This window comes from Rana temporaria, chromosome 3 (genome assembly GCF_905171775.1).
Source record: "Rana temporaria chromosome 3, aRanTem1.1, whole genome shotgun sequence".
NCBI lineage: Eukaryota > Metazoa > Chordata > Amphibia > Anura > Ranidae > Rana > Rana temporaria.
The window spans coordinates 417,937,493-417,962,644 of record NC_053491.1 but is presented as its reverse complement, the minus strand read 5'-3'; the positions used below and the strand labels follow the sequence as shown (position 1 = coordinate 417,962,644).

Here is a 25,152-nt window from a genome sequence, read left to right as displayed (position 1 = left end):
GTAAAACTACCGTTCATAATGGAGTAAGCACATTCATCACGCTGTAACAGACAGAAAAGCGCGAATCGTCTTTTACTAACAAGGAATCAGCTAAAAGCAGCCCAAAGGCGAATAGAACTTCCCCTTTAGAGTGCTGTTGTACGTGTTGGACGTCACCGCGCTTTGTTCATCATTTTTTAAAAACGATGGTGTGTGGGCAATGTCGTTTTTAATGATGAAGTTGTAAAAACTTTGTTTTTTGGAAATGCTGAAAACAACTATATCCAGCCATGTCCCCCATAAATCCAGCCATGTCCCCCATAAATCCAGCCATGTCCCCCATATATCCAGCCATGTCCCCCCATACCTAGATGCCGCTGCATGGTTAAACAGCGTGCGGGGAACATCACAGCTTTCATTTGAATAGCTGTAGTGTTCCCCGTTGCGCCGCGTATAGACACTCCCCCTTGCTCGGGATTGGACAGATCCATCCAATCCCGAGCAAGGGGGAGTGTCTATACGCGGCGGCAAACACTACGGCTATTCAAATGAAAGCTGTGATATTCCCCGCACGCTGTTTAACCATGCGGTGGCGTTGTTGCGTTATGCGACGACGGCATTCGTTGCGGCGGTCGGGGGGGTGGCGAGTATCGGATGAGGCATCGGGGGCATTTGCGGGAGTACAAGTATACTGATACTGGTATCGGTATCTGGACAACCCTAGTACGCGGCATAAGACTAAAACTAAATCGAAATTTGCTGCCAAAATTAACACTGGCTTACACATGATTGGATGATAAAATCAGCAGAGCTTCCCCTCATTTCAGATCTACCCCTCAGATTTACAGTGACTGCACTTTGCACTTGTAGTGCAAAGTGGATTTGCCTTTCGTAAATAACCCCCAATGTGTGTCTCCCCCCCCCCCCCATCTAAACTTTGCAACCACCAGCCAGAATTCTTCTTTCGTTATTTAAGAGATGACCTCTGATTGGTTGTTATGAACCCTTTGCGCTGTGAATTAAAAGGCTTGACACGGCATGAAAGCACAACATTTTATTAGTGGATCCTGTGATAAGAAATAAGAACACAGTGTTTTACAGGGAAAAAAAGACACAAGACTTATCTCTTTGCTATTTAAGACATCGGAGAGAGAGCACATTTTCATTCTAGACACATTTATTAGCATTAGCACAACATCTCCTGCACTCAGGAACACAACCACAAATCCCACAATGGGTTAAAAACTGGTTGAATGGAACATCTACCCTGCGATGTCAGCACCGGGATACCCTCGAACAACCCAACACCCACATCTGGCGTTGCCACCCAGGAGGTCCTTAGCGTCACTACGCATTAAGGTGTTTTCTGCTATTGACTAGCTTAGAACTGCCGATCAGTAATCAGAATAGGGAGACAAACGTCCAGTATAGAGAATCCCCCCAAAAAAACTAAAACCTGCAGAATGTCATTAGACGGTAAATAGCTGGAGTGCTGAAAAAGGAACCGGACTGCACCTGTGTCTGTTATTTACTGTGACCACAACAGCTAGGTATGAGATATATTGCAGCAAATAAAATGCCATTACTGGCTTGTAAACTGTTTTCAGATCAAAGAGTAGTAAAAACCATGACATAAAAACATCTTCTTTAGATACCTAAAGGAGGACTCCAGACCGTGCATTACAAATCTGTATTCCAGGTACCTAGGTAAACAGCTATGTATTTATGTCTGGGTTTTTAGATGCACCATTTGAAAAACAAAGGAACTGCTAAAAAAAATTGATAAGCTTCTAACAGTAGCAAAAGCCTGCCTGTAACATCGCCATGCTTCTGAACACATTTAGCCACTGCATACTATGCCATCTGGTCTTACAAGGGACACATCCACACATGCTTCTCATTGCAAATCTGTAATCTTCATCTTGGAACGGACTTTGTAATTAACTGTACATGTATCTCTGCAGCTTGCAATTAAAAAAAAAGGAGAAAATGCACATAATCTGATATACAAGTTTGCTAACCATGATTATCCTGACTGGAGTTCCCCTTTAATAATAAATGCAGTTATAGAGCTGTATTCCCTAACCTCAGCATATGCCTGAAGAACCTCTACAGAGTTGAGATGTTTCTGCTCATGTGACCTTTCACAATAACATGAAAGAATACCAGTGGGGGGGTGAGATAAAGGGGGGATGAATGGGCACTAGGAAAACCAGATTTTGCGGGGCTGTCTAAGTCATCCCAATAAAGTCCAGGAGAAAAATCTCTGTGTGTATATCAATATATTACTCCATATATTTATGTACACACATTCAAACATACAAACTGGCACTTGCAGCGAACACACTTGCAAGTCACATGTATAAGTAGATATGTACGAATGTCGCACTATGCGTGTGCGATGTCGCACTAGGAGTCTCCTGGACGGTTGGTTTCTGCTCCTATGAAAGTCACTGCCCCTGATACTAAAAATGCCAAGGATCGGTAAATCTGTTGGAGTAATTTGTCTCGGTAAAGGAATGGAATCCCGGGGCAGGAGAATTACTCTAGGTTTAACCTAGGCTGGTGATATTGGCACGGCCACCGGGAGGCGCCACAATGCGTTGAGTAGTGCGGCGAGGAACATTGTCGTCAACCTGTGCACCTGAAAGACAAAAGGTGAGGTTGTGCGATTTCATTATTAGATTTTACCAAAGCCAAAACAAACCCCAACAGCACAGTCTAATACCCAATCCTTACTTATTTACATAAGATATATACTTACCGTATATACTCGAGTATAAGCCGACCCGAATATAACCCGAGGCACCTAATTTTACCACAAAAAACGTATTGACTCGAGTATAAGCCTAGGGTGAGAAATGCAGCAGCTACTGTAAGTGGAAAAGAGGGTCAACAATGCCTATATGCAGCCTCACTGTGCCCATTTGCATCTTCACTGTGTCCATCTGTATGCCTCAGCCTCGCTGTGCCCATTTGCATGCCTCAGCCTCGCTGTGCCCATTTGCATGCTTCACTGTGTCCATCTGCATGCCTCACTGTGTCATTCTGCATGCCTCACTGTGTCCATCTGCATGCCTCACTGTGTCCATCTGCATGCCTCACTGTGTCCATCTGCATGCCTCACTGTGCATATCTGAATGCCTCACTGTGTCCATCTGCATGCCTCACTGTGTCCATCTGCATGCCTCACTGTGTCCATCTGCATGCCTCACTGTGTCCATCTGCATGCCTCACTGTGTCCATCTGCATGCCTCACTGTGTCCATCTGCATGCCTCACTGTGTCCATCTGCATGCCTTACTGTGTCCATCTGCATGCCTCACTGTGCATATCTGCATGTCTCTGTGTCCATCTGCATGCCTCACTGTGTCCATCTGCATGCCTCACTGTGCATATCTGCATGCCTCACTGTGCATATCTGCATGCCTCACTGTGCATATCTGCATGTCTCTGTGTCCATCTGCATGCCTCACTGTGTCCATCTGCATGCCTCACTGTGCATATCTGCATGCCTCACTGTGCATATCTGCATGCCTCACTGTGCATATCTGCATGCCTCACTGTGCATATCTGCATGCCTCTGTGTCCATCTGCATGCCTCACTGTGCATATCTGCATGCCTCACTGTGTCCATCTTCATGCCTCACTGTGCATATCTAAATGCCTCACTGTGTCCATCTGCATGCCTCACTGTGTCCATCTGCATGCCTCACTGTGTCCATCTGCATGCCTCACTGTGTCCATCTGCATGCCTCACTGTGTCCATCTGCATGCCTCACTGTGTACACCTGCATGCCTCACTAGGCCTCACTGTGTACACCTGCCTCACTGTGCCCATATTTCTTGCCAATTTCCCTACCTGATCTACTGGTGCTGTGTCCATCTGCAGCCTTACGATCTCTGGCACTGTGATATCCTGAAAGTTGGTGGCCGTGTAGTGTAACAAAGCCCCGCCTTCTCCACATCCGTGACAGAACATTGACTCGGTTTCCCAGCAGTGAGTCAGTGTTCTGCCTATCACAGACGAGGACGAGGAGGAGGCAAGGCTTTGCTAAACTACACAGCCGCCAACTAGACTGACGTCACAGCACCAGGAGATCAGGCGCACAAGGATGCAGATGGACAGAGACTCGATTATAAGCCGAGGGGGGCATTTTCAGCACAATAAAGTTAACTTTAAAACCTTTTTCCATACAGTCTTCTGGCACTGCCGTTTTCTGTTTTTTTTTTCCAGTGGTGGCAGTGGGTGGTCCATACTCCTGGGCAACACACATGTAGTAATACATGCACTGTCCAGAGATACTGGGAACCCAGGCCATTGTAATGAGTCCCCCCTCAGGGTGTGTCTTTGTATCTATCGCGTCACAGGAAATAGGTTGCATGTTGCTGGGCATCATTCAAACCAGAAGACTGGCCACATCTAGTGGCAGGGAAGACATACTACATGGGACAGTGCCAGAGAGGAAGTGTGCATATGTGTGCATTTGTTACCAAAAGTATTGGGACACCTGCCTTTACACGCATATGAACTTTAATGGCATCCCAGTCTTAGTCCATATTGTTCAATATTGAGTTGGCCCACCCTTTGCAGCTATAACAGCTTCAACTCTTCTGGGAAGGCTGTCTACAAGGTTTAGGAGTGTCTATGGGAATGTTTAACCATTCTTTCAGAAGTGCATTTGTGAGGTCAGGCACTGATGTGGACAAGAAGGCCTGGCTCGCAGTCTCCACTCTAATTCATCCCTAGGGTGTTCTAGCGGGCTAAGGGCAGGACTGTGTGCAGGCCAGTCAAGTTCCTCCACCCCAAACTCAAGAGAGGGAGGTTTGGAAAGCTTATGATCTGTGGGCTGAGCAGTCAGCAGACCAGAAGCCAGTAGGTCATAGAGGATCCAGGTCCTGTTGCTATGTACAGCAGCTTGGAAACTTGTTGAAGAACTCACAAGACACGTGGGGGTTGCATAATAAATGCAAATAAACTGTTCAATCTGCAAGAAAATGTGAGCTTAGTGAATGAGGTGAAGCTCTGCTGACTTTCTTTTTTCTCCATTTTCCTTTCAAGCGATTGGTATTCTTTGTGACATTTCACAAAAGTTTGCAAATTTTTTTTATTAAAATTTCAAAGTCCACATAGTTGTGTTAAAATGTAAGTTGGTTATTAAAACTGGAAACGTCCAATAAAATACACTGCAATGGTCACACTAATTCAAGAGATCAAAGGCACCCTCATCCCTAATTGAAATGTGTAGAAAGAATTGGGAAATAGGTGATTTTTATGAAGTCACAAATAGAACAACAAATTAAATAAAATTAACAATGCTTTATTAATAGAAAAATATAAAAGAAAGTAAACAAATGTTGACTCTCATGTGCAAAAGAAAAATATATCACAATACGATGACAAACAATAATACATATAGAGCTGATAAAGCTATACAAATGCCTGTTGGCTCAACATGTTTCGCTAATTGCTTCTTCAGGAGCTGTGAGGCCATATATTGGCTACAAAAAAAGTACAAAAACAAGATGTAAGATAACAAACAACAACGATTCATACATTTTAGAATGTTCCAATAAATTTAGATAAGTAGAGAAAAGCACTAACACAATATACAAAACATATAGCATCCTAATTAATGGGCCATGGCGGTAATGGAGCTCACATGTAGTAATGTGCAATAGTGGTGAGACTCACCTGTCATATATATAATATATAGATTGATTAAAATCCTGTTTATTCAAAGAAAAGGGGCAGAGAAACAGCTCTATATGTATTATTGTTTGTCATCGTATTGTGATATATATTTTTTTTTGCACATGAGAGTCAACATTTTTTTACTCTCTTTTATATTTTTCTATTAATAAAAAATTGTTAATTTTATTTAATTTGTTGTTCTATTTGTGGCACCATAAAAATCCCCTATTTTCCAATTCTTTCTACACATTCTTATAAAATACACTAGGTAACACATTATGAAAAGGCATAAAAATAGGGCAACCTCGGTATCACTTTAGCTATGTATTCCCCCAGTTTATTGCCAATAGCCAATCATGAGCTAGACTCAGAAGGATGTATATCTAAATGGATCTGGAATACTGCTTTCACATAACTCCATAAAGCTTAGTGTGGACAACCAAGCTCCAAAGAAGGCCCCTTTCACACTGGGGTGGGAGCCGCGGTGGCGGTATAGCGGCCATAAACGTCCGGAATTGCCGCGGGATTCGGCCGCTAGCGGTGCGATATTAACCCCCGCTAGCGGCCGATAAGAGGTGCATTGCGGGCGGTATTGCCGCGGTTTCCCATTGTTTTAAATGGGAAGGAGCGGTATACAGGCCGCTCCTCTCACCGCTCCAAAGATGCTGCTGGCAGTAAAAAAAATTCTCTCCCGCCAGTCCTCGGGCTTTCACATTGAGTATGCGGTGCAGGAGTTTTTCAGGCGGTATAGCAGCGCTATTTTTAGTGCTGTACCGCCTGAAAAACTCCTCAGTGTGAAAGGGGTCTAAGTCTCAGTATAGCAGATGTGTAAACTGGTCCCTATGGCATAAAGTATCAAGGATTTACAGATAAATATAACATGGCTTCATCCGTTTAGAACTAATAGGTTATTAGTGACTCTTTGTATACCGAACCATATTGCTGCCCCTGTCTACAGCAAATTAAGGGGAACTTACCTGACAGACTGAATCCAGACTGGTGCAGGTTCCTTACTGGCTGTGCTGGTTGTTTGGCAGGAGATGTCTTGGCAGAGGATGCGGGTGTTACCGCTTTTGGAGTCACAGAGACTTCACAGACAGGACCGTCATACAGCCCTCGAGGAACCCCTCGCAGCTCAGCAAGCTGAAAGGAAATTTAGGTAACAATTATTATTACTATTAATTGCCTCAAATTACCGGTATATAAAATTATATATTTCAGTAACAGATAAAAACATGCCCCTCCTATCATTGGATGTCTACAAACAGCCGAGTAAAAGCAATAACCATTCTTTGCTTTTTATAATTATAAAAAAACAAAAAACGGAGCAGGTGCCCAAAGAAGCCAAGCTGGAAGCTGATTGGCTATAACTGGTAACAGTTTTTTTTTTAGTTGCTATATATCTGACTCTTTGTGATCCGGCTTATCATCCATGCACAATCACACAAAATTAGAATTAAACAATTTTTTCATCACAAGGTCATGGAGCACACTCAAAATTTTGCTTGAGGGAACACATGTATTAGCGCAAGCGTTTTGATATGTTGGGGCATGTTGCGTTAAGGCAGCTCATTAATAGTGAATGGACTCTCAATGTGCCTCAACACAGTAAAAAAAATGTCCCTACACTGGTTTTGAAAATGCAACACAATGCACAGAGTGGTGTTTGTTGCTGTATATGTGCATTGGTGTGCCAATGAAAATGACTGCAAACAGCAGTTTACATATACCCCATTATTACTGCCATTCAAAAGTGGGAATATGCCCTTGATCCCAGATATCCCTAGGCATTGACAGTATGCAAATATGCGGCCTCTCGGCGGATGAGCCTTGGCGCCAAGCAGCTGCATATTTACATACCAATTAGCAGACACAGCTACTGGAAGCTAACCGAAAACCGATCAGGAGCTTTCCAATCATATGATCAATGTGACAGCTAGTCACCGCAGTCACATGATCATAAACCCCACCCTGCCTCCCGGCATCGAAACCTCTTAAAAGTGAAGTATGTTTTTTTTTTTGTTTTTTTTCAGATACTTATCTAGGTGGATACAGCATCGGTCCAATGCTGCATCTGTCTCCCAGCACCTCTTCACTAAGAACTGAGTGATCGAACGCTGCTGATGACTCGGTTCTCTCACCTCCCCGAGCGAAGAGCTGCTGCCTGTCAGTCAGCAACTCTCCTTCTCTGCTCCTCTATGCTCATTGGAGCGCTGAGCTGTGGAGGGGCGGGGAGCAGCCGGCTCAGCAGGTCGCTGAGATGGCTATCAGTCCAGGCACCTGGCAGATCCAGACTCCCGAAGTTGGGTGATGCGGTGCTTGGACTGATCTGTGTGACATCAGCAGAGAGTGGACTTCAGACTGCTCTCTGCTGAAAACGGATCACAGGAGTGCAAAACGAATAGGAGAAGTCCAAACAAAGTCAAACAAGCTCAGGCTGGACTTCTCCTTTAAAGGGCTGGGAGGCGCCGGTTAAAGCAGAACTAAACCCTCTATTCTTTTCAGCCATGGAAGCTGCCATCTTAGGCCTCATACACACGACTGAGTTTGCTGGGATTTTTTTTTTGCCAAGGAAACCGGTCGTGTGTACATTTTTCGACGAGGAAACTGTCGAGGATCCCATCGAGCCAAAAAGAGAGCATGTCTTTTTTTTCCTCGACGGGAATGGAGAAACTTGCCTTGTCGAGTTCCTCGACAGCCTAACAAGGAACTCGACGAGGAAAACAATGTATTTCGCCCGTCGAGTTCCTTGGTCGTGTGTACGAGGCTTCAGCCTCTGTTTGATCTTAAACTGCCATGATGCTGCACATGTGACATGTTATGACTCCAGCCATTTAATGGTTTGACAGTTTGGTTGAGAGCCCCAACAAACATGACAATTATGATTCCTGGCATGCCGTGAATGTAAATGTTTTTAGAAACTGTTGTATTGATGTTTTATTTCTGCTTTATTGCCATTATATGTATTTCCTGCTCTCTTGATGCTCTTAAAACAACAAACTCACCCTGCTTCGGGCTTTGATCCTTTTGTACACAAAGTCTGGGAAGGGTTTCCTAGGAATGTACCGCCCAGATCCCTCAGTAACGTGAAGGTTACCATCCTCAAGAACAATCTTTCCTTGGCTAATCACTACTAGGGGGCTCCCACGGCACTCCATCCCTTCGAAAATGTTGTACTCCACTGCCTGCAATTTAAAAAATACAAGACAAGTTCACTTGTTAATTAATGCTATTCAAGCGTTACTTGCACTTCCTTCCAATGCTCAAGCTGCTAAAATTGACATACGCTGTTGTGCGTCTTGCCCGAGATTGTCCTTATACTATCTGGATCCCAGATCACCAGATCAGCATCAGATCCCACAGCAATGCGTCCTTTCCGGGGATACAGGTTTAAGATTTTGGCAGCATTGGTGCTGGTGACAGCTACAAATTGGTTTTCATCCATCTTTCCTGACACCTAGGGAGACATTAAGCCAAGAAGAAAAAATCAATCCAATCTCAGGTGAAGTATTATCTCTAGGAACATTAAACAATTCTCCCACCTTCCTACAATCTGAAAACTAGTCTACATTTCACGTTACCCCTTGACCTAATCGCAAATTTACAAGCAACATTTTAGATCAAGGAAGTTGTCCTGTTGATTTGATATACAGTAAAAAAGATCCAAGACACTGTATCAAAAATGTAAATGCCACACTCTAAGTGAGGCCTGGATGTGTGGACAAGCCTCAAAGGCCAGGGCCAAAGCCCTACCAATATGTACAAGCTAGAATGTCAAAAACATGCTCTACTAGAACACAAGTCTAGGAGCTGCATGGTATGACTGATAAAACGCTAAATCCACTGTCACTCCTTTATTTCTGGTAAGGTACTACAAATAAGGAGGCCTAGGGGTGAAAGTATATCTGCTGCTAAAAGCTTCATCCTATCACACTTTAAGGCAACCACTTAAGAACTGCCTTTTAGGAGATATACTGCTATAGGGTGGCATACCCGTGCAGAATCATGTATATATACACACACGTGACTCTTCACTTTTACCTAGGGGACATGAGCGAGCGACATTGGCCGGCCGCCTCTGCTGTGATTGTCGGTGGATGTCCGCCAGCACCTGACGATCGTTGGGCAGACACAGAACTGAGCTCTGCCTATGCAAACAAGGCAGATCTCCGTTCTGGCTAGAGGGAAGTGATGGATTTTGTGTCCCTGCAAAGCCTGGAAAAAAATCCATCACCTCCCTTAGTAAAAAAAACAGCACGCAGTTTACACAAAAACACTCGCTCGGCATACAGTTAACCCGTTGATTGCCCTAGATGTTTAACTCCTTCCCAGCCAGTGTCATTAGTACAGTGATAGTGTATATTTTTAGCACTGATCACTGTAACAGTGCCACTGGTCCCCACAAAGTGTCAAAGGTGCCAGTTAGTGTTCGATTGTACGCCGCAATATTAAAGTCCCACTATAATTTGATGATCAAGGCCACTACTAGTATATATAAAAATAAAAATATTCCAGGATATACAGTATACCATAGTTTGCAGACACTATAACTTTTACGCAAACCAATCAATGTACGCTTATTGGGATATTGTTTTACCAAAAATATGTAGCAGAATACATATTGGCCTAAATTTATGAAGAAATTAGATTTTTTTTTATTGGATATGTTTTATAGCAGATTGTAAAAAAAAATGTTTTATTTGGGTGCAGGGTTGCATGACCGCGCAATCAGTTACATAGTCACATAGTAGGCAAGGTTGAACCTATGTGTGTGTTTTTTTTGTCAGTATTACATTGTATATCCTGGTATGTTGTGGTCGTCCAGGTGCTTATCTAATAGGTTTTTTTTAATTATCGCTGCTCCTCGCTGAAACGACTAAAGTAACGCAGTGCCAAATAGCAAAAAATTGCCTATTCAGGAAGGGGAGGGGGGTGTAAATCTTCCGGAGGTCAAGTGGTTAAAAATGTAGATGACCTCTCAATTTAAACTATGGAATAATCGGGATTTTCAGGTCCTGTCCTCCAGATTTGTATTGCTGTCCAGGCCTCCAGTAAGGGGGAACACTGTTGTTGGAACAAGAAGAGGAATCTTAAAGAAATCAAAAGATATCAATAGGAACATAACAGAGGTTCCAACCTTACCCCATTAAATGAAACAACTGTGTTTATTGCTGCATGTGTCCCTACCGGAGTGATCGCCTTTCTCAAAGAGTCTCTGGGGCAAAAAATACCCTTCCTAAAGGCCATCAAAATGCAATTAAATCCTGCCATGGTTTCTAACAAGAATGTCTGGAACTCTACCAGTGAATATACTACACCCACCCCATTCCCCAGATGCCTCCCCTTTCTACATGTGTGCACATCTATGTAGACTTGTGTTCTTATTCAAAACAAGACCCGCTCATACAATAATTTCTCCAATAAACCGCTGAACCACCCTCACCCAAACCACTACTCTTCCCACTGTCTGTACCCACCACAGCTCGGTCCCACACGATGCTCATTCTCTCCTCCGCTCCATTGGTCCCTTCTGGAATTAGAGTGAAATTGTCTTTTCCAACAGCTTTCTGAGCTGTGTTAAAAGTGCAGTGTGCACTCCCACAAACCTGCAAGTCACCACTGAGAAATGGGGGGAACAAACATTAATCCCAAAAAAATAGCACCTTGACTTACAAGACAGGATCCCCAGGCCCAGATACATAGCATACTTAGATCAAACATATGGCATGGCGTTCCCCAGGCAAAGAGCTTAGTACTGTACAATAGCATACCTGCCAATAGTCCTACATAGGTTTACATTCTAAAATTTGAGACCTGACTATTAGGAACCAATTGCGTGGTTTCATTAAAAAGGGAGTGAGGTTTGGGAGTAACTGTCATGATTAAGGTATGGGTAATGTGATTAAGGTATGGGTAATGTGTATTAGGGGAGGAAGAACATTTTACATGAAATTGACAGATGCAGGATGTAGGAGCCTTTCAATGAAATGCAAAATGCACACATTTCAGAAACATGCAATTCCCATTTATCATCCCTTTTCATATACAAAGAGAAATTGTATCTAAAGAGGCATATTTATAAAGGACTTGACTCTATATTCACTATACATTTACCAATATACAGTGCCTTGAAAAGGTATTCATAGCTCTTGAAATTTTACACATTTTGTCATTCTACAACCAAAAACGTAAATGTATTTTATGGGATAGACCAACACAAAGTGGCACATAATTGTATTTTATGGGATAGACCAACACAAAGTGGCACATAATTGTGAAGTGGAAGGAAAATTATAAATGGTTTTTAACATTTTTTTACAAATAAATATCTCAAAAGTGGGACGTGCATTTGTATTCATCCCCCCTGAGTCAATACTTTGTAGAACATGCAATTACAGCTGCAAGTCTTTTTGGGGATGTCTCGACCAGCTTTGCACATCTAGAGAGTGTCATTTGTGCCCATTCTTCTTTGCAAAATAGCTCAAGCTCTGTCAGATTGGATGGAGAGCGTCTGTGAACAGCAATTTTAAAATCTTGCCACAGATTCTCAATTGGATTTAGGTCTGGACTTTGACTGGGCCATTCTAACACACGAATATGCTTTGAGCTAAACCATTCCATTGTAGCTCTGGCTGTATGTTTAGTGTCGTTGTCCTGCTGGAAGGTGAACCTCCGCCCAAGTCTCTAGTCTTTTGCAGACTCTAAGGCCGCGTACACACGGTCGGACAAAACCGATGAGAATGGACCGAGGTTCAGTTTCATCGGTCCAAACCGACTGTGTGTATAGCCCATCGGTCTGTTGTCCTTCGGTCCAAATTTTAAAAACATGCTTTAAAATCGAACCGATGGACCGCTGACCGATCGGGCCAAACCGATGGTTAGTACACAAAAGCATTGGTTCAAAACCCGCGCATACTCAGAATCAAGTCGACGCATGCTTGGAAGCATTGAACTTCGTTTTTTTCAGCACGTCGTGTTTTTTATGTCACCGCGTTCTGACACGATCAGATTTTGAACTGATGGTGTGTACAACCATCAGACCACTTCAGCGGTGAACCGATGAAAACGGTCCGTCGGACCATTCTCATCGGATGGACCGGTCGTGTGTACAAGGCCTAACAGGTTTTCTTCTAAGGCTCCAAGCACACTGGGCTTAAAAAAAACGTCTGTTCTTTTTGGCGTAAAAAACGTCCATATAGAGCATTTTTTGTACAAAGTTTAGACGAGTTTAGGAGAGTTTTACGTGTTTTCTGCCAGTGAGCTCCATTTAGAAATGCGAATGAGAAGGTTTTTTTTTCCTGCCTCTAAACGTTGTTCTCAAAAATATGCCTGTAAACGTCCTACTGTGTATGGACACATAGGATAACATTGAGTTGCTTCTACAGGCAGAACACAAAACTCCTGTAGAAGCAACGTTTTTTATTCCAGTGTGCATGGAGCCTGAGATTGCCCTGTATTTTGCTCCATCCATCTTCCCATCAACTTCCCTGTCCCTGCTAAAGAAAAGAATTCCCACAACATGACGCTGCCACCACCATGTTTTAGGGTGGGGGTGATGTGTTCAGGTGATGTGCAGTTTCCATTTTCTACCACACATACCGTTTTTCATTTATGCCAAAAAGTTTAATTGTTCTCTCATCTGACCAGAGCACCTTCTTCCACATGTTTGCTGTCTCCCACATGGCTTCTCACAAACTGCAAACAGGACTTCTTATGGCTTTCTTTCAACAATGGCTTCCTTCTTGCCACTCTTCCATAAATGCCAGATTTGCGGAGTGCACAACTAATAGTTGTCCTGCGGACAGATTCTCCCTCCTGAGTTGTGGATCTCTGCAGCTCCTCCAGAGTTACCATGGGCCGCTTGGCTGCTTCTCTGATTAATGCTCTCCTTGCCCGACCTGTCAGTTTAGGTGGACGGCCATGTCTTGGTAGTTTTCCAGTTGTGTCATACTCTTTGCATGTTTGGATAATGAATTTAAAAGTGCTCTGTGAGATGTTCAAACCTTGGGATATGTTTTTAAAAACGAAACTGCTTTAAACTACACAACTTTATCCTTGACCTGTCTGATGTGTTCCTTGGCCTTCATGGTGCTGTTTGTTCACTAAGGTTCTCTAACAAACCTCTGAGGGCTTCACAGAAAAGCTGTATTTATACTGAGATTAAATTACACACAGGTGGACTCTATATTTACCAATTAGGTGACTTCTGAAGGCAATTGGTTCCACTAGATTTTAGTTAGGGGTATCAGAGTAAAGGGGGTGAATACAAATGCATGCCACACTTTTCACATATTTGTAAAAAATTTGAAAACAATTTATTATTTCCTTTCACTTCACAATTATGTGTCACTTTGTGTTGGTTTATAAAATAAAATACATTTACATTTTTGGTTGTAACATGACAAAATTTGGACAATTTCAAGGGGTATGAATACTTTTTCAAGGCACTGTATCACTGGCCAACATTCACCCTATTTATAAAGCCCATTAACTGTATATTCCCCCAAAATTTACCATGGTAAAAAATGCATTCCCTGACATTTGACAATACTTGTTCTTCCAAGGGAAATGGTGCCTCCTGTACTATTCACTCCATAGTAGGGTGAATGTTACATTCCCTGCACATATGCCCTACATTACCTGGACACATTTTAACTTCAAATTCAAATGGCTTACATAGTGAATATTTGCATTTTAGAATACAAATGTAATGGCTGCCTATGAAGTAAAAAAGAAAGTGAGCTCATGCCAAAAAATTTGCCAGCGGAGTTCAAAGCTGTCTGTACAGCACACTGTAAATGTGACATTCACCTGTTGTCACATTACTTATTACATTCATCCTATTCCAAATAGGTGAATGTTACTGGAGAATGTTCAGCATATTTTGGCCTGGCCACTGAATGCGCTATAAAACAGTGTACAGCGAATGTGCAGATGAATGTTGTATAAATATGCCCCTATGTATTATATACATACAAAACAGATAGTTCAATAAACCAAGCAGAGAAGACTTCTCATAGTACAGAGTACTCACCAGGCGAGCAGGGAGTTGAGGAAATCGGGGGTACTGGGGTCGGGGCTCAGAGGCGGAGATGTAACAAAAGCTGCTGCCTTTGCCCAGTTTTTGCTCCAGTAATGGGAGCCATCAGTGCCCAAACTTGCCGTCACTGGCTCTCCATACACTACAGCTCCTGTAAAGACAAACGTTGAAGCATTTAGTGTACATGACGAGCACCAAGTACACATGGGGCAAGCAAAAAGGGGATATTGCCTTTAAATGTATGTCAACCTATTCCGTTTAAAACAGAAATAAAAGGGAAAGCATTTGTGTGTGTATATATATATATACACACACACACACACACACACACACACACACACACACACACATACACACATACAGTTGTGCTTATAAGTTTACATACCCTGGCAGAATTTATGATTTCTTGGCCATTTTTCAGAGAATATGAATGATAACACAAAAACTTTTCTTTCACTCATGGTTAGTGTTTGGCTGAAGCCACTTATTATCAATCAACTATGTTTACTCTTTTTAAATCTTAATGGCAACAGAAACTATCCAAATGACCCTGATCAAAAGTTTACATACCCCAGTTCTTAATACCGTGTATTGTCCCCTTTAACATCAATGACAGCTTGAAGTCTTTTGTGGTATTTGTGGATGAGGCTCTTTATTGTTTCAGATGGTAAAGCTGCCCATTCCTCTTGGAAAAAGCCCTCCGGTTCCTGTAAATTTTTGGGCTGTCTTGCATGAACTGCACATTTGAGATCTCCCCAGAGTGGCTCAATGATATTGAGGTCAGGAGACTGAGATGGCCACTCCAGAACCTTCACTTTATTTTGCTGTAGCCAATGGCAGGTCGACTTAGCCTTGTGTTTTTGATCATTGTCATGTTGGAATGTCCAAGTACATCCCATGCACAGTTTCCTGGTTGATGAATGCAAATATTCCTCCAGTATTTTTTGATAACATACTGCATTCATCTTACCATGAATTTTGACCAAATTTCCTGTGCCTTTGTAGCTCACACATTCCCAAAACATCAGCGATCCACCTCCGTGTTTCACAGTAGGAATGGTGTACCTTTCATCATAGGCCTTTTTGTCTCCTCTCCAAATGTAGTCTTTATGGTTGTGGCCAAAAGCTACATGTTGGTCTCATCACTCCAAATGACTTTGTGTCAGAAGGTTTGAGGCTTGTCTCTGTGCTGTTTGGCGTTTTGTAAGCAGGATACTTTGTGGCATTTGCGTAGTAATGGCTTTCTTCTGGTGACTCGACCATACAGTCCATCTTTCTTCAAGTGCCTCCTTATTGTGAATCTTGAAACAGCCACACCACTTTTTCACTGTCCTGTATTTCACATGAAGTTATTTGTGGGGTTTTTCTATGCATCCCGAACAATTTTCCTGGCAGTTGTGGCTAAAATTTTAGTTTGTCTACCTGACCGTGGTTTGGTTTCAACAGAACCTCTAATTTTCCACTTCTTGATTAGAGTTTGAACACTGCTGATTGGCATTCTGAATTCCTTGGATATCTTTTTATATCCCTTTCCTGTTTTATACAGTTTAACTACCTTTTTACGAAGATCCTTTGACAATTCTTTTTTTTTCCACATTACTCAGAATCCAGAAACGCCAGTGCAGCATTGGATGAAAGATGAAAAGGTCTGTCAGGAGTCCAGAAACTCATTGACCTTTTACACACACACACTAATTACAGGCAAACAAATTACAGGTGAGGATGGTTACCTTTAATAGCCATTCAAACCCCTTTGTGTCAAATTGTGTGCATGTTATAAGGCCAAAATCATCCGGTATGTAAACTTTTGATCAGGGTCATTTGGGTAGTTTCTGTTGTGATTATGATTTAAAAAGATTAAACACAGTTGATTGATAATAAATGGCTTCAGCCAAACACTAACTATGATGGAAATAATTGTTTTTGTGTTTTCATTCATATTCTCTGAAAAATGAAAGAAATCATAAATTCTGCCAGGGTATGTAAACTTATGAGCACAACTATCTATATATCAAGTCAGATTATTGGAAGACAGGGAAAACTGATTACGCTGGGAAGGATGAGTGTAGCATGGTCAGTTTAGATTAGGAAAGCAGGGGAACTGGCAGGATCACTGGATATTTCACACAAAGGAAGCAATACATAGGCAACAGGATAGTTTTTAACAAGGTACAACAGACACATATCAGGAATATGTAATGCTGGGGTAACATATTTTTGAATGCTTCTAGATTTCACACTTGGTGAAAAACATGCGAGAGCCAGAGCTTGTTTTTTTTGTTTTTTTAATTTTCCAATTTAGCAGCAGAATTCAAATAATGCAGGGATGCCAAAACCCAAATTCTTATAACACAGGGCTGCCACCTATAAGACCCTGACGAGTATGAGTGGGTGAGAATGCCAGGCATAAACACAGCCTAATCGCATGCCTATGTAAATACTGACCTTCAGAGAGTCGGAATTTGGATAGAAACCTAAAGCGCTCTGGTGGCACACATTTTTCTGGTGGTAGCACATTTGCCACAAGCTTCCAATCATGCAGGGGAAACTAAATACACAGGGACCTCTCCCACACAGGATTGGATGTTTGAGCCGAAGTTCACTTCATCTCCCTCTTTAGTGTCCTTATATATAAATCAAAATCACATTACAAAGAGCGCAGCACAAATGTTGATGCACAGATAAAACGTAACCAGCTTCCCAACAGTGGATTCATAGCACCGTGGGCCCAGGGCTCCATTCAGTTCATAGGCCCCTTGCCAGTTTAATGGGATCATGCATAAGGCATCAGTGTACACAGACATTTGTGTTTTGCTTCTGGTTGGCACTTGTGAAATATTTCTGCAGGATTTGGAATGTGGTGTGACGTCATCCTCTTGTTGTCCAGAACTCAGAGAATACTTTTTAGGATCCCTTTGGGCCCCTGCATCTGTCCGATATTCTAATCTGCTCTGGGGCAGCCCAGTGGTTTAGTAGTTAGCACTCCTTCCTTGCAGCACTGGGGTTCATCAGTTTGCACCCTACTCATGACACTAGCTGCATTGAGTCTGCATGTTCTCCCTGTGTTTTCATGGGAAAAGACATGCCGCTAGGTTGACTGTCTAAATTGGCCTGTGTACAGTATGCATATAGTATGCTCCTTAACCACATGCGAACCACCCACCATACATATACTGTGGCAGGGCGGCCGTTCTGTGGCAGATCATGCATGTAGTACGTGACCTGACACTTCTGGGTCTGGGGCACACGCCGCCGGCGACCCACCCCCACAGCGAAAGCCCAGTGGCGGGTACCGCGGACTCATTGTCCGCCTGCACCTGTCGATTACACAGTGCATAGGCAGAACGGAGATCTGCCTATGTAAACAAGGCAGACTGATGTTCTGTCAGTAGGGAAGGTATTAATCCTGTGTTCCTGCAAAGCAGGAACATGGATTAATGACTTCCTCTAGTCAGAGCACCTCCCACAAAGTGAGAAAGCACAGCCTAGGCACACAGTTAATCTTTTCATTGCCCCTGATGTTAACCCCTTCCCAGCCAGTGTCATTAGTACAATGACAGTGCATATTTTTTAGCACTGAACACTGTATTAGTGTCACTGGTCCCCAAAAAGTTTCAGTTAGTGTCTGATTTGTCCGCATTCCTGCTGTAAGTCGCCGATCGCCGCCATTACTAATAAAAACGTAATATTATTTAAATATCCCATAGTTTGTAGACACTATAACTTTTGCACAAGCTAATTTATACGCTTATTTGGATTTTTTTACCAAAAATGTGTAGCAGAATTGACCTAAATCGATAAATAAATTAGATTTTTTTTATTTTTATATTGGATATGTTTTATAGCAGAAAGTAAAAAATATTGTTTATTTTTTAACGCTGCTGTTCTCTTTTAGTTTATAGCACAAAAAATAAAAACTGTAGAGGTGATCAAATACCACCAAAAGCAAGCTCTATTTGTGGGGGAAAAAAAATAAAAAAGTGTTATTTGGGCACAGCGTCGCATTACAGCGCATTTGTCAGTTAAAATAAAACAGTGCTGTATCACAAAAGAAGGCCTGGTCATAAGAAGGATAACTCTCTCAGAGGTCAAAGTGGTTAAAGGTAGGGACTGATGAGAATGTAAAATACAGTAAAACCTTGGTAACTTGGTTTGAGAGTGTTTTGCAAGACAAGCAAAATACATTTTGACTTGATATACAAACAATGTCTTGATATACAAGTAGCGTCATGTCACAACGGAGTATAAAAGAGAAGAGAGGCGCCTCTAAGCTTTGCAATATGGTTACATTTAATGAAGGTACAACATTTAGCAACATATTGCTTCACTTGGAGGCGCCACTCTTCTCTTTTATACTCTGTAGCTCCTGATGGATTTTGGTTCTAATCCCCTTGTGGAGGCTTCCATTTGTGGATGGACAGTTTATGGTTACACAACCTGGTCACATTGCTATAATCTTTTTATATGGACTATAAACTGAAAGACCTATGAATAAATGGTTGTGGAACGAATCATCTGATTTTCCATTATTTCTTATGGGGAAATTCGCTTTGATATACAAGTGCTTTGGATTACAAGCATGTTTCTAAAACGAATTATGCTCGCAATTCAAGGTTTTACTCTAAATGTAAAGCACTACATAAACTGTCAGTGTATATATCTGCAATAATTAACTGCTATCCCTCCAAACATCAACAGTATTTCGCAGCCGATGGGCAGCATCTACAGTATGTCAGCAGAAAACGACATGGCCACTGCAAGAAGGACCCTCCCATATTACAGATAACTCGGGACCTTGACTGTCACATGGCTATCATTTTAGGTAAGTAAATGGGTCTCTTTTTTTTAGGGCTGTTACTGATTAAAATTGTTGTGTTCGATTAATCGTTTTTGTTTTTTTTTATCGATTAATCAACTAATTTCGATTAATTAACGCACATACAGATACAACTTCTTCTTTTAGCTGATCTCCTTGCAGATGTGTATATTTCAGCATGGGGGCAGACGTGTATATTCTTGCAGTATGGGGGCAGATGTGTATATTACAGCATCTGCCCCCATGCTTCAATATACACATCTGCCCCCCATGCTGTAATATACACATCTGCCCCCATGCTGTAATATACACATCTGCCCCCATGCTTTAATATACACATCTGCCCCCATACTGCAAGAATATACACATCTTCCCCCCATGCTGTAATATACACATCTGTCCCCATGCTGTAATATACACATCTGCCCCCATGCTTTAATATACACATCTGCCCCCATACTGCAAGAATATACACATCTTCCCCCCATGCTGTAATATACACATCTGTCCCCATGCTGTAATATACACATCTGCCCCCATACTGCAAGAATATACACATCTTCCCCCCATGCTGTAATATACACATCTGCCCCCATGCTTTAATATACACATCTGCCCCCCATACTGCAAGAATATACACATCTTCCCCCCATGCTGTAATATACACATCTGTCCCCATGCTGTAATATACACATCTGCCCCCATACTGCAAGAATATACACATCTTCCCCCCATGCTGTAATATACACATCTGCCCCCATGCTTTAATATACACATCTGCCCCCATACTGCAAGAATATACACATCTTCCCCCCATGCTGTAATATACACATCTGTCCCCATGCTGTAATATACACATCTGCCCCCATGCTTTAATATACACATCTGCCCCCATACTGCAAGAATATACACATCTTCCCCCCATGCTGTAATATACACATCTGTCCCCATGCTGTAATATACACATCTGCCCCCATACTGCAAGAATATACACATCTTCCCCCCATGCTGTAATATACACATCTGTCCCCATGCTGTAATATACACATCTGCCCCCATGCTTTAATATACACATCTGCCCCCATGCTTTAATATACACATCTGCCTCCCATACTGCTAAAATATACACATCTGCCCCCATGTGTACATTACAGCATGGGGGCAGATGTGTATATTCTTGCAGTATGGGGGCAGATGTGTATATTCTTGCAGTATGGGGGGCAGATGTGTATATTAAAGCATGGGGGCAGATGTGTATATTACAGCATGGGGGCAGATGTGTATATTACAGCATGGGGGCAGATGTGTATATTCTTGCAGTATGGGGGCAGATGTGTATATTAAAGCATGGGGGAAGATGTGTATATTAAAGCATGGGGGAAGATGTGTATATTACAGCATCTGCCCACATGCTTTAATATACACATCTGCCCCACATGCTGTAATATCCACATCTGCCCCCATACTGAAAGAATACACATACACCGGCTCATAAGTATAAATGAAGCATCTGCCCCCATACTCCAGGAATATATACATCTGCCCCCATACTCCAGGAATATATACATCTGCCCCCATAATGTTACCACACACAGGATGGTTGTCCTCTCTTACCTGACTATACATCAGGCAGGCAGACCCATCCGCAGAGTAGCTGATGGACACGTGCGCAAGGGAAGATGATACAAGCAGGCAGGGGCGGGTGATGATGACGTCAGCGCGCCACTACTCGGCTGCCGCCAGGTGGACCAAGATGGCCGCGGCTCCGGAGCTAGGCCGAAGCCGCGGCCTTTCCTATGGGCTCACTCCGCGGATCGTGATCGATCAAAATTATTTTAATCGATCAAAGAAATTAACGATTAATCGACCAATTAATCATTAATTTTCGCAGCCCTACTTTTTTTTTATAAAAATCTAAAAACAAAAAAGGGATAATTAGCTAATGGTGTGGGGCGGGGGGTTGCGGTGTAAAGTTCTGCCAGGCGATCAGCTGAACTGAATAGATATGCCATGGTTACATTTTATTAAAATAATGATATAGATACAATTTGAAGAGTGAAAGAGTGAAGGGGGGATTAAGTTATACAAATATACACTTCTCCTACAAGAGCAACCAATATTATCTGATTGGCTGCTATTGGTTAGTACACATTTGCATTTTAAAAGACAACTGTGAATGCTAAATAGAGCAAATACCTTTCTTCCTGGACTGTGCAATAACTTCAGCTGAGCTTTTGCTCATCACCTTGGTGATATAGAGAGGACAGTTGGTCTGGTTGGCGATGGTGATGGAGCGATTGACAGCTTCTGCCTCCACCTGTACAGAAAGTAGAACAGTCAGCTATAACATGTGGAAGCACTGCACAATATGAGCAGATACAAAACCTTTATTAGATATACATTTTATAATGATCAGAATAGAGGATAATTAGATCAGTTCAGGTATAGAGCACACATAACTGAGCTGGCTGCAACATATGTTTTTACTCTATCATGGTGCTTGTTCTACAAAATAATTGTTCCAAGTCCAACTGCAACCACTGGGACAAGAAATAAGAGGAATTCTCCCCAGTTGGGATAAAAACATCCGTAATAAACGGCCAGGGGTTATAACCCTTCCCCACTCAATCCAAAACTAAGAAATATTTTGACTGGCATTGAGCTTTATATATATATATATATATATATACACATATACTGTATATATAATATACACAGGAATCACAATGTATTACGAAAGATGATAATATGATCACTGATACCATCACAACAGTATTTTATCATCATCTCATTATAGCATTTAAAGGAGACGTACAGCCAAAGTTTACCAAAAACCAGGTAGCTGCAGAGATGCAAACGGACGTGCGACCTCACTGGATGTTTTTATGATTCTGCCTGGCATAGAGTGGTAAGTACCCTGGATATATACTTTTAAATAAATTATTGTTTTACACAATAAAGCACTAGACTTATGTTTTATATATGTACGGAGGATAACACCACTGAAAAGCCTAGGATCCTAAAGAATCCATATACCTTAGTGCCCATAGGTGGTTCAACTGCGACTTTAGACCAAACTTAATTGTGCGGTCACAGACCCAAAGGTGAGCAGAATCACAAGAGTTTGCAGCACCATCACAAAGAACTTATTACACTGAGGACTTTTGCAAAATGCTAATGCTGGAACTTCAGCACCAACAACAAATGAACCAATATAAAGGTGGTTGTAAACCCTGTTACACCACTTTTACCTACAGGTAAGCCTATAACAAGGCTTACCTGTAGGTACCTTGAATATCTCCTAAACTTGCATAGTTTAGGAGATATTCAGTATATGCGCTGCTGCCGACGTCATTGGCGCATGCGCACTAAAGAAACAGGCCGCTGGTGCCATTCTTCAATAGCTTTGCCGTGACCGGTGGCTCCCACGTGCATGTGATTGGCCAGAGCCGCGAACACGGAAGTAACTTTGGTGGAAAATGTCCGCGCTGCACTCGGAGGGCCGACGCCAATCCATGGCATCATTCTAAGGTAAGTATTTCATAATCGGCTAGTATGCGATTCAAACTAGTTCATTATGCCTTAGTCTTGTAGAGTTTGTTTTTATTTTATTTTTTTATTTTTGTTTTTAGATTTAAAACCTCTTTAAGAAGATGAAGACTAAAGTGCCATATTTTTGGAAAAAAGGTAAGGCCTCATAAAACAACAAACACAATAATAGTCTCACCTCCTCCGGCCGGCTCAGTACATGTCCCTCGGGTCCAGTGATTCCTTGTTCTAAGATCCTCAGTTGCTCCTGCAATAGAAATTGTATTTTTTTTTTATCTACTGGTTACCGATTAGTAATACAGGCTCAGAATACTCACACAGTAAGAGGAGTATCAATATTATATTACAGGATAAAGATATAGATTGGGTAGTGTCTGCCTTATATACGGTAATTCAGCACAGTTTCAGTATTACCTCTGTTTCGCCACTAGATGTCAGCGTCATAATACAGATATGCAGTAATGGAAACAGTGACACCCTTGTGTTATGAAGACTAATATAATGAGATTAAGTCATTCAGAAACAGGATGTTTGTCAAGTCCAGATAAATATAGAATAGGCAGACAGCCAGGAGCGATGGACATTTTTTATATAAGATAATAGAACTCATTTTATCCTACCAAGTAAAGAAAAAGACCTGTTTCTCTTTACTGTATAAAACAGTACATTTAATTCAGTTCATCTTAATAAAAAAAATTAACAATGCACACCCCCCCCCCTCTCTGGGGTAGCTCAGCTGTAGGGGTTACAGCTGTCCCAGGGATTTGAAATCCCCAATTTTCTCTGCGCATTGCTTCCTAGAAGGACCAGATGGATTCTGATTGGTCACCATGGCTGGAGACGTGAGGGGATTTCAAATCTGCTGACCGTTGGACTGTTTGCACACTGCTGATAGCTCAGCAACCCAGGAGATAACTACAGTGGAGACTGGCATAGATTTGTATTAGATCCGACCGGCGTAAGTCTCTTACGCCGTCGTATCTAAGTTGCATATTTACGCTGGCCGCTAGGTGGCGCTTCCGTCGATTTACGCGTCAAATATGGTAATGAGCTAGATACGCCGATTCTCAAACGTACGTGCGGCCGGCGCATTTTTTTTACGTCGTTTGCGTAAGGCTTTTTTTGGCGTATAGTTACCCCTGCTCTATGAGGCGTACCAATGTTAGGTATGGACGTCGGAACAGCGTCGTATTTTTCACTTTTTAAGTCGTTTGCGTAAGTCGTCCGTGAATGGGGCCGGACGTAAGTTACGTTCACGTAGTCTAGGCATTGAGCGGGCGCAATTTAATTTGAAAAATCAACGTGATACTGAGCATGCGCGCGCATGCGCCGTTCGTTAAAAACGTCAATCACGTCGGGTCACGACACATTAACATAAAACACGCCCACACTAGCCTAGTTTGAATTACGCTGGCTTACGCCATATCAGATACACTACGCCGCCGTAACTTAGAGCGGAAAATGTTTCTGAATACGGGACCTGCCGCTCTAAGTCACGGCGGCGTAGTGTATCTCAGATGCGCTACTCCCGCCTAAAGATAGGCGATTCTACGTGAATCTGGGCCTAGATGTTTTGACGCCACTTTGTGCCGATCCTTGGTGTGCTGGCAAATATCTACTTTGTGACTTGAACCAGTATCCAGCTGGTTGTTTCTACAGCACCCCAACTTTGAGAGCTTTTACCAGGAACGTGTGCGATGGGAATATGGAGCATTACAGCGTATACACTACGGTACACCATATAACGAATGGAAATTGTTAGTCCACCCGATACTAACCAACAACATGGCTGCCCTCAAGGTGGCGACAACTTTTCCCCCCCTTACCAAGTGTTCTGTCAAAACAGCCAACTCGCCGTGTAACGTAGTGTATACACTGCTGCTGTTCTGTGAAAACAGCCAACTCATCGAAATCTCCAATTATTGCTGCTGGAGAGTGATGTGGTTGGAGATTTCGAGTTTTCGGCAGAACACCAGCTGTAGGTGTAAGCAACACTTGTCAGCCCTTTTATTGCTTATTTGTCTATCCTGACAACAAAGCTAACACAGCTCGCCCTACTGATCATTGTATAAAC

The 25,152-nt window shown here is 42.3% G+C and overlaps 1 protein-coding gene across 2 annotated transcripts in view; it reads right to left on the bottom strand.

Annotated features, from left to right (window-relative positions):
• Positions 1–1,018: 1,018 nt before the first annotated feature.
• Positions 1,019–25,152, bottom strand: part of DPYSL2 (dihydropyrimidinase like 2) — a 144,096-nt gene continuing 119,962 nt past the window's right edge. For both annotated transcript variants that reach the window (XM_040346116.1, XM_040346117.1), the window contains exons 7-14: positions 23,257–23,325; positions 21,726–21,846; positions 14,708–14,864; positions 11,151–11,292; positions 8,960–9,130; positions 8,679–8,858; positions 6,651–6,816; positions 1,019–2,623 (exon numbers count right to left, since the gene is read on the bottom strand). In XM_040346116.1, the coding sequence (XP_040202050.1) occupies positions 2,532–2,623; positions 6,651–6,816; positions 8,679–8,858; positions 8,960–9,130; positions 11,151–11,292; positions 14,708–14,864; positions 21,726–21,846; positions 23,257–23,325 (1,098 nt within the window). In that variant the 3' untranslated portion in view covers positions 1,019–2,531. The remainder of the gene's footprint in view (positions 2,624–6,650; positions 6,817–8,678; positions 8,859–8,959; positions 9,131–11,150; positions 11,293–14,707; positions 14,865–21,725; positions 21,847–23,256; positions 23,326–25,152) is intronic.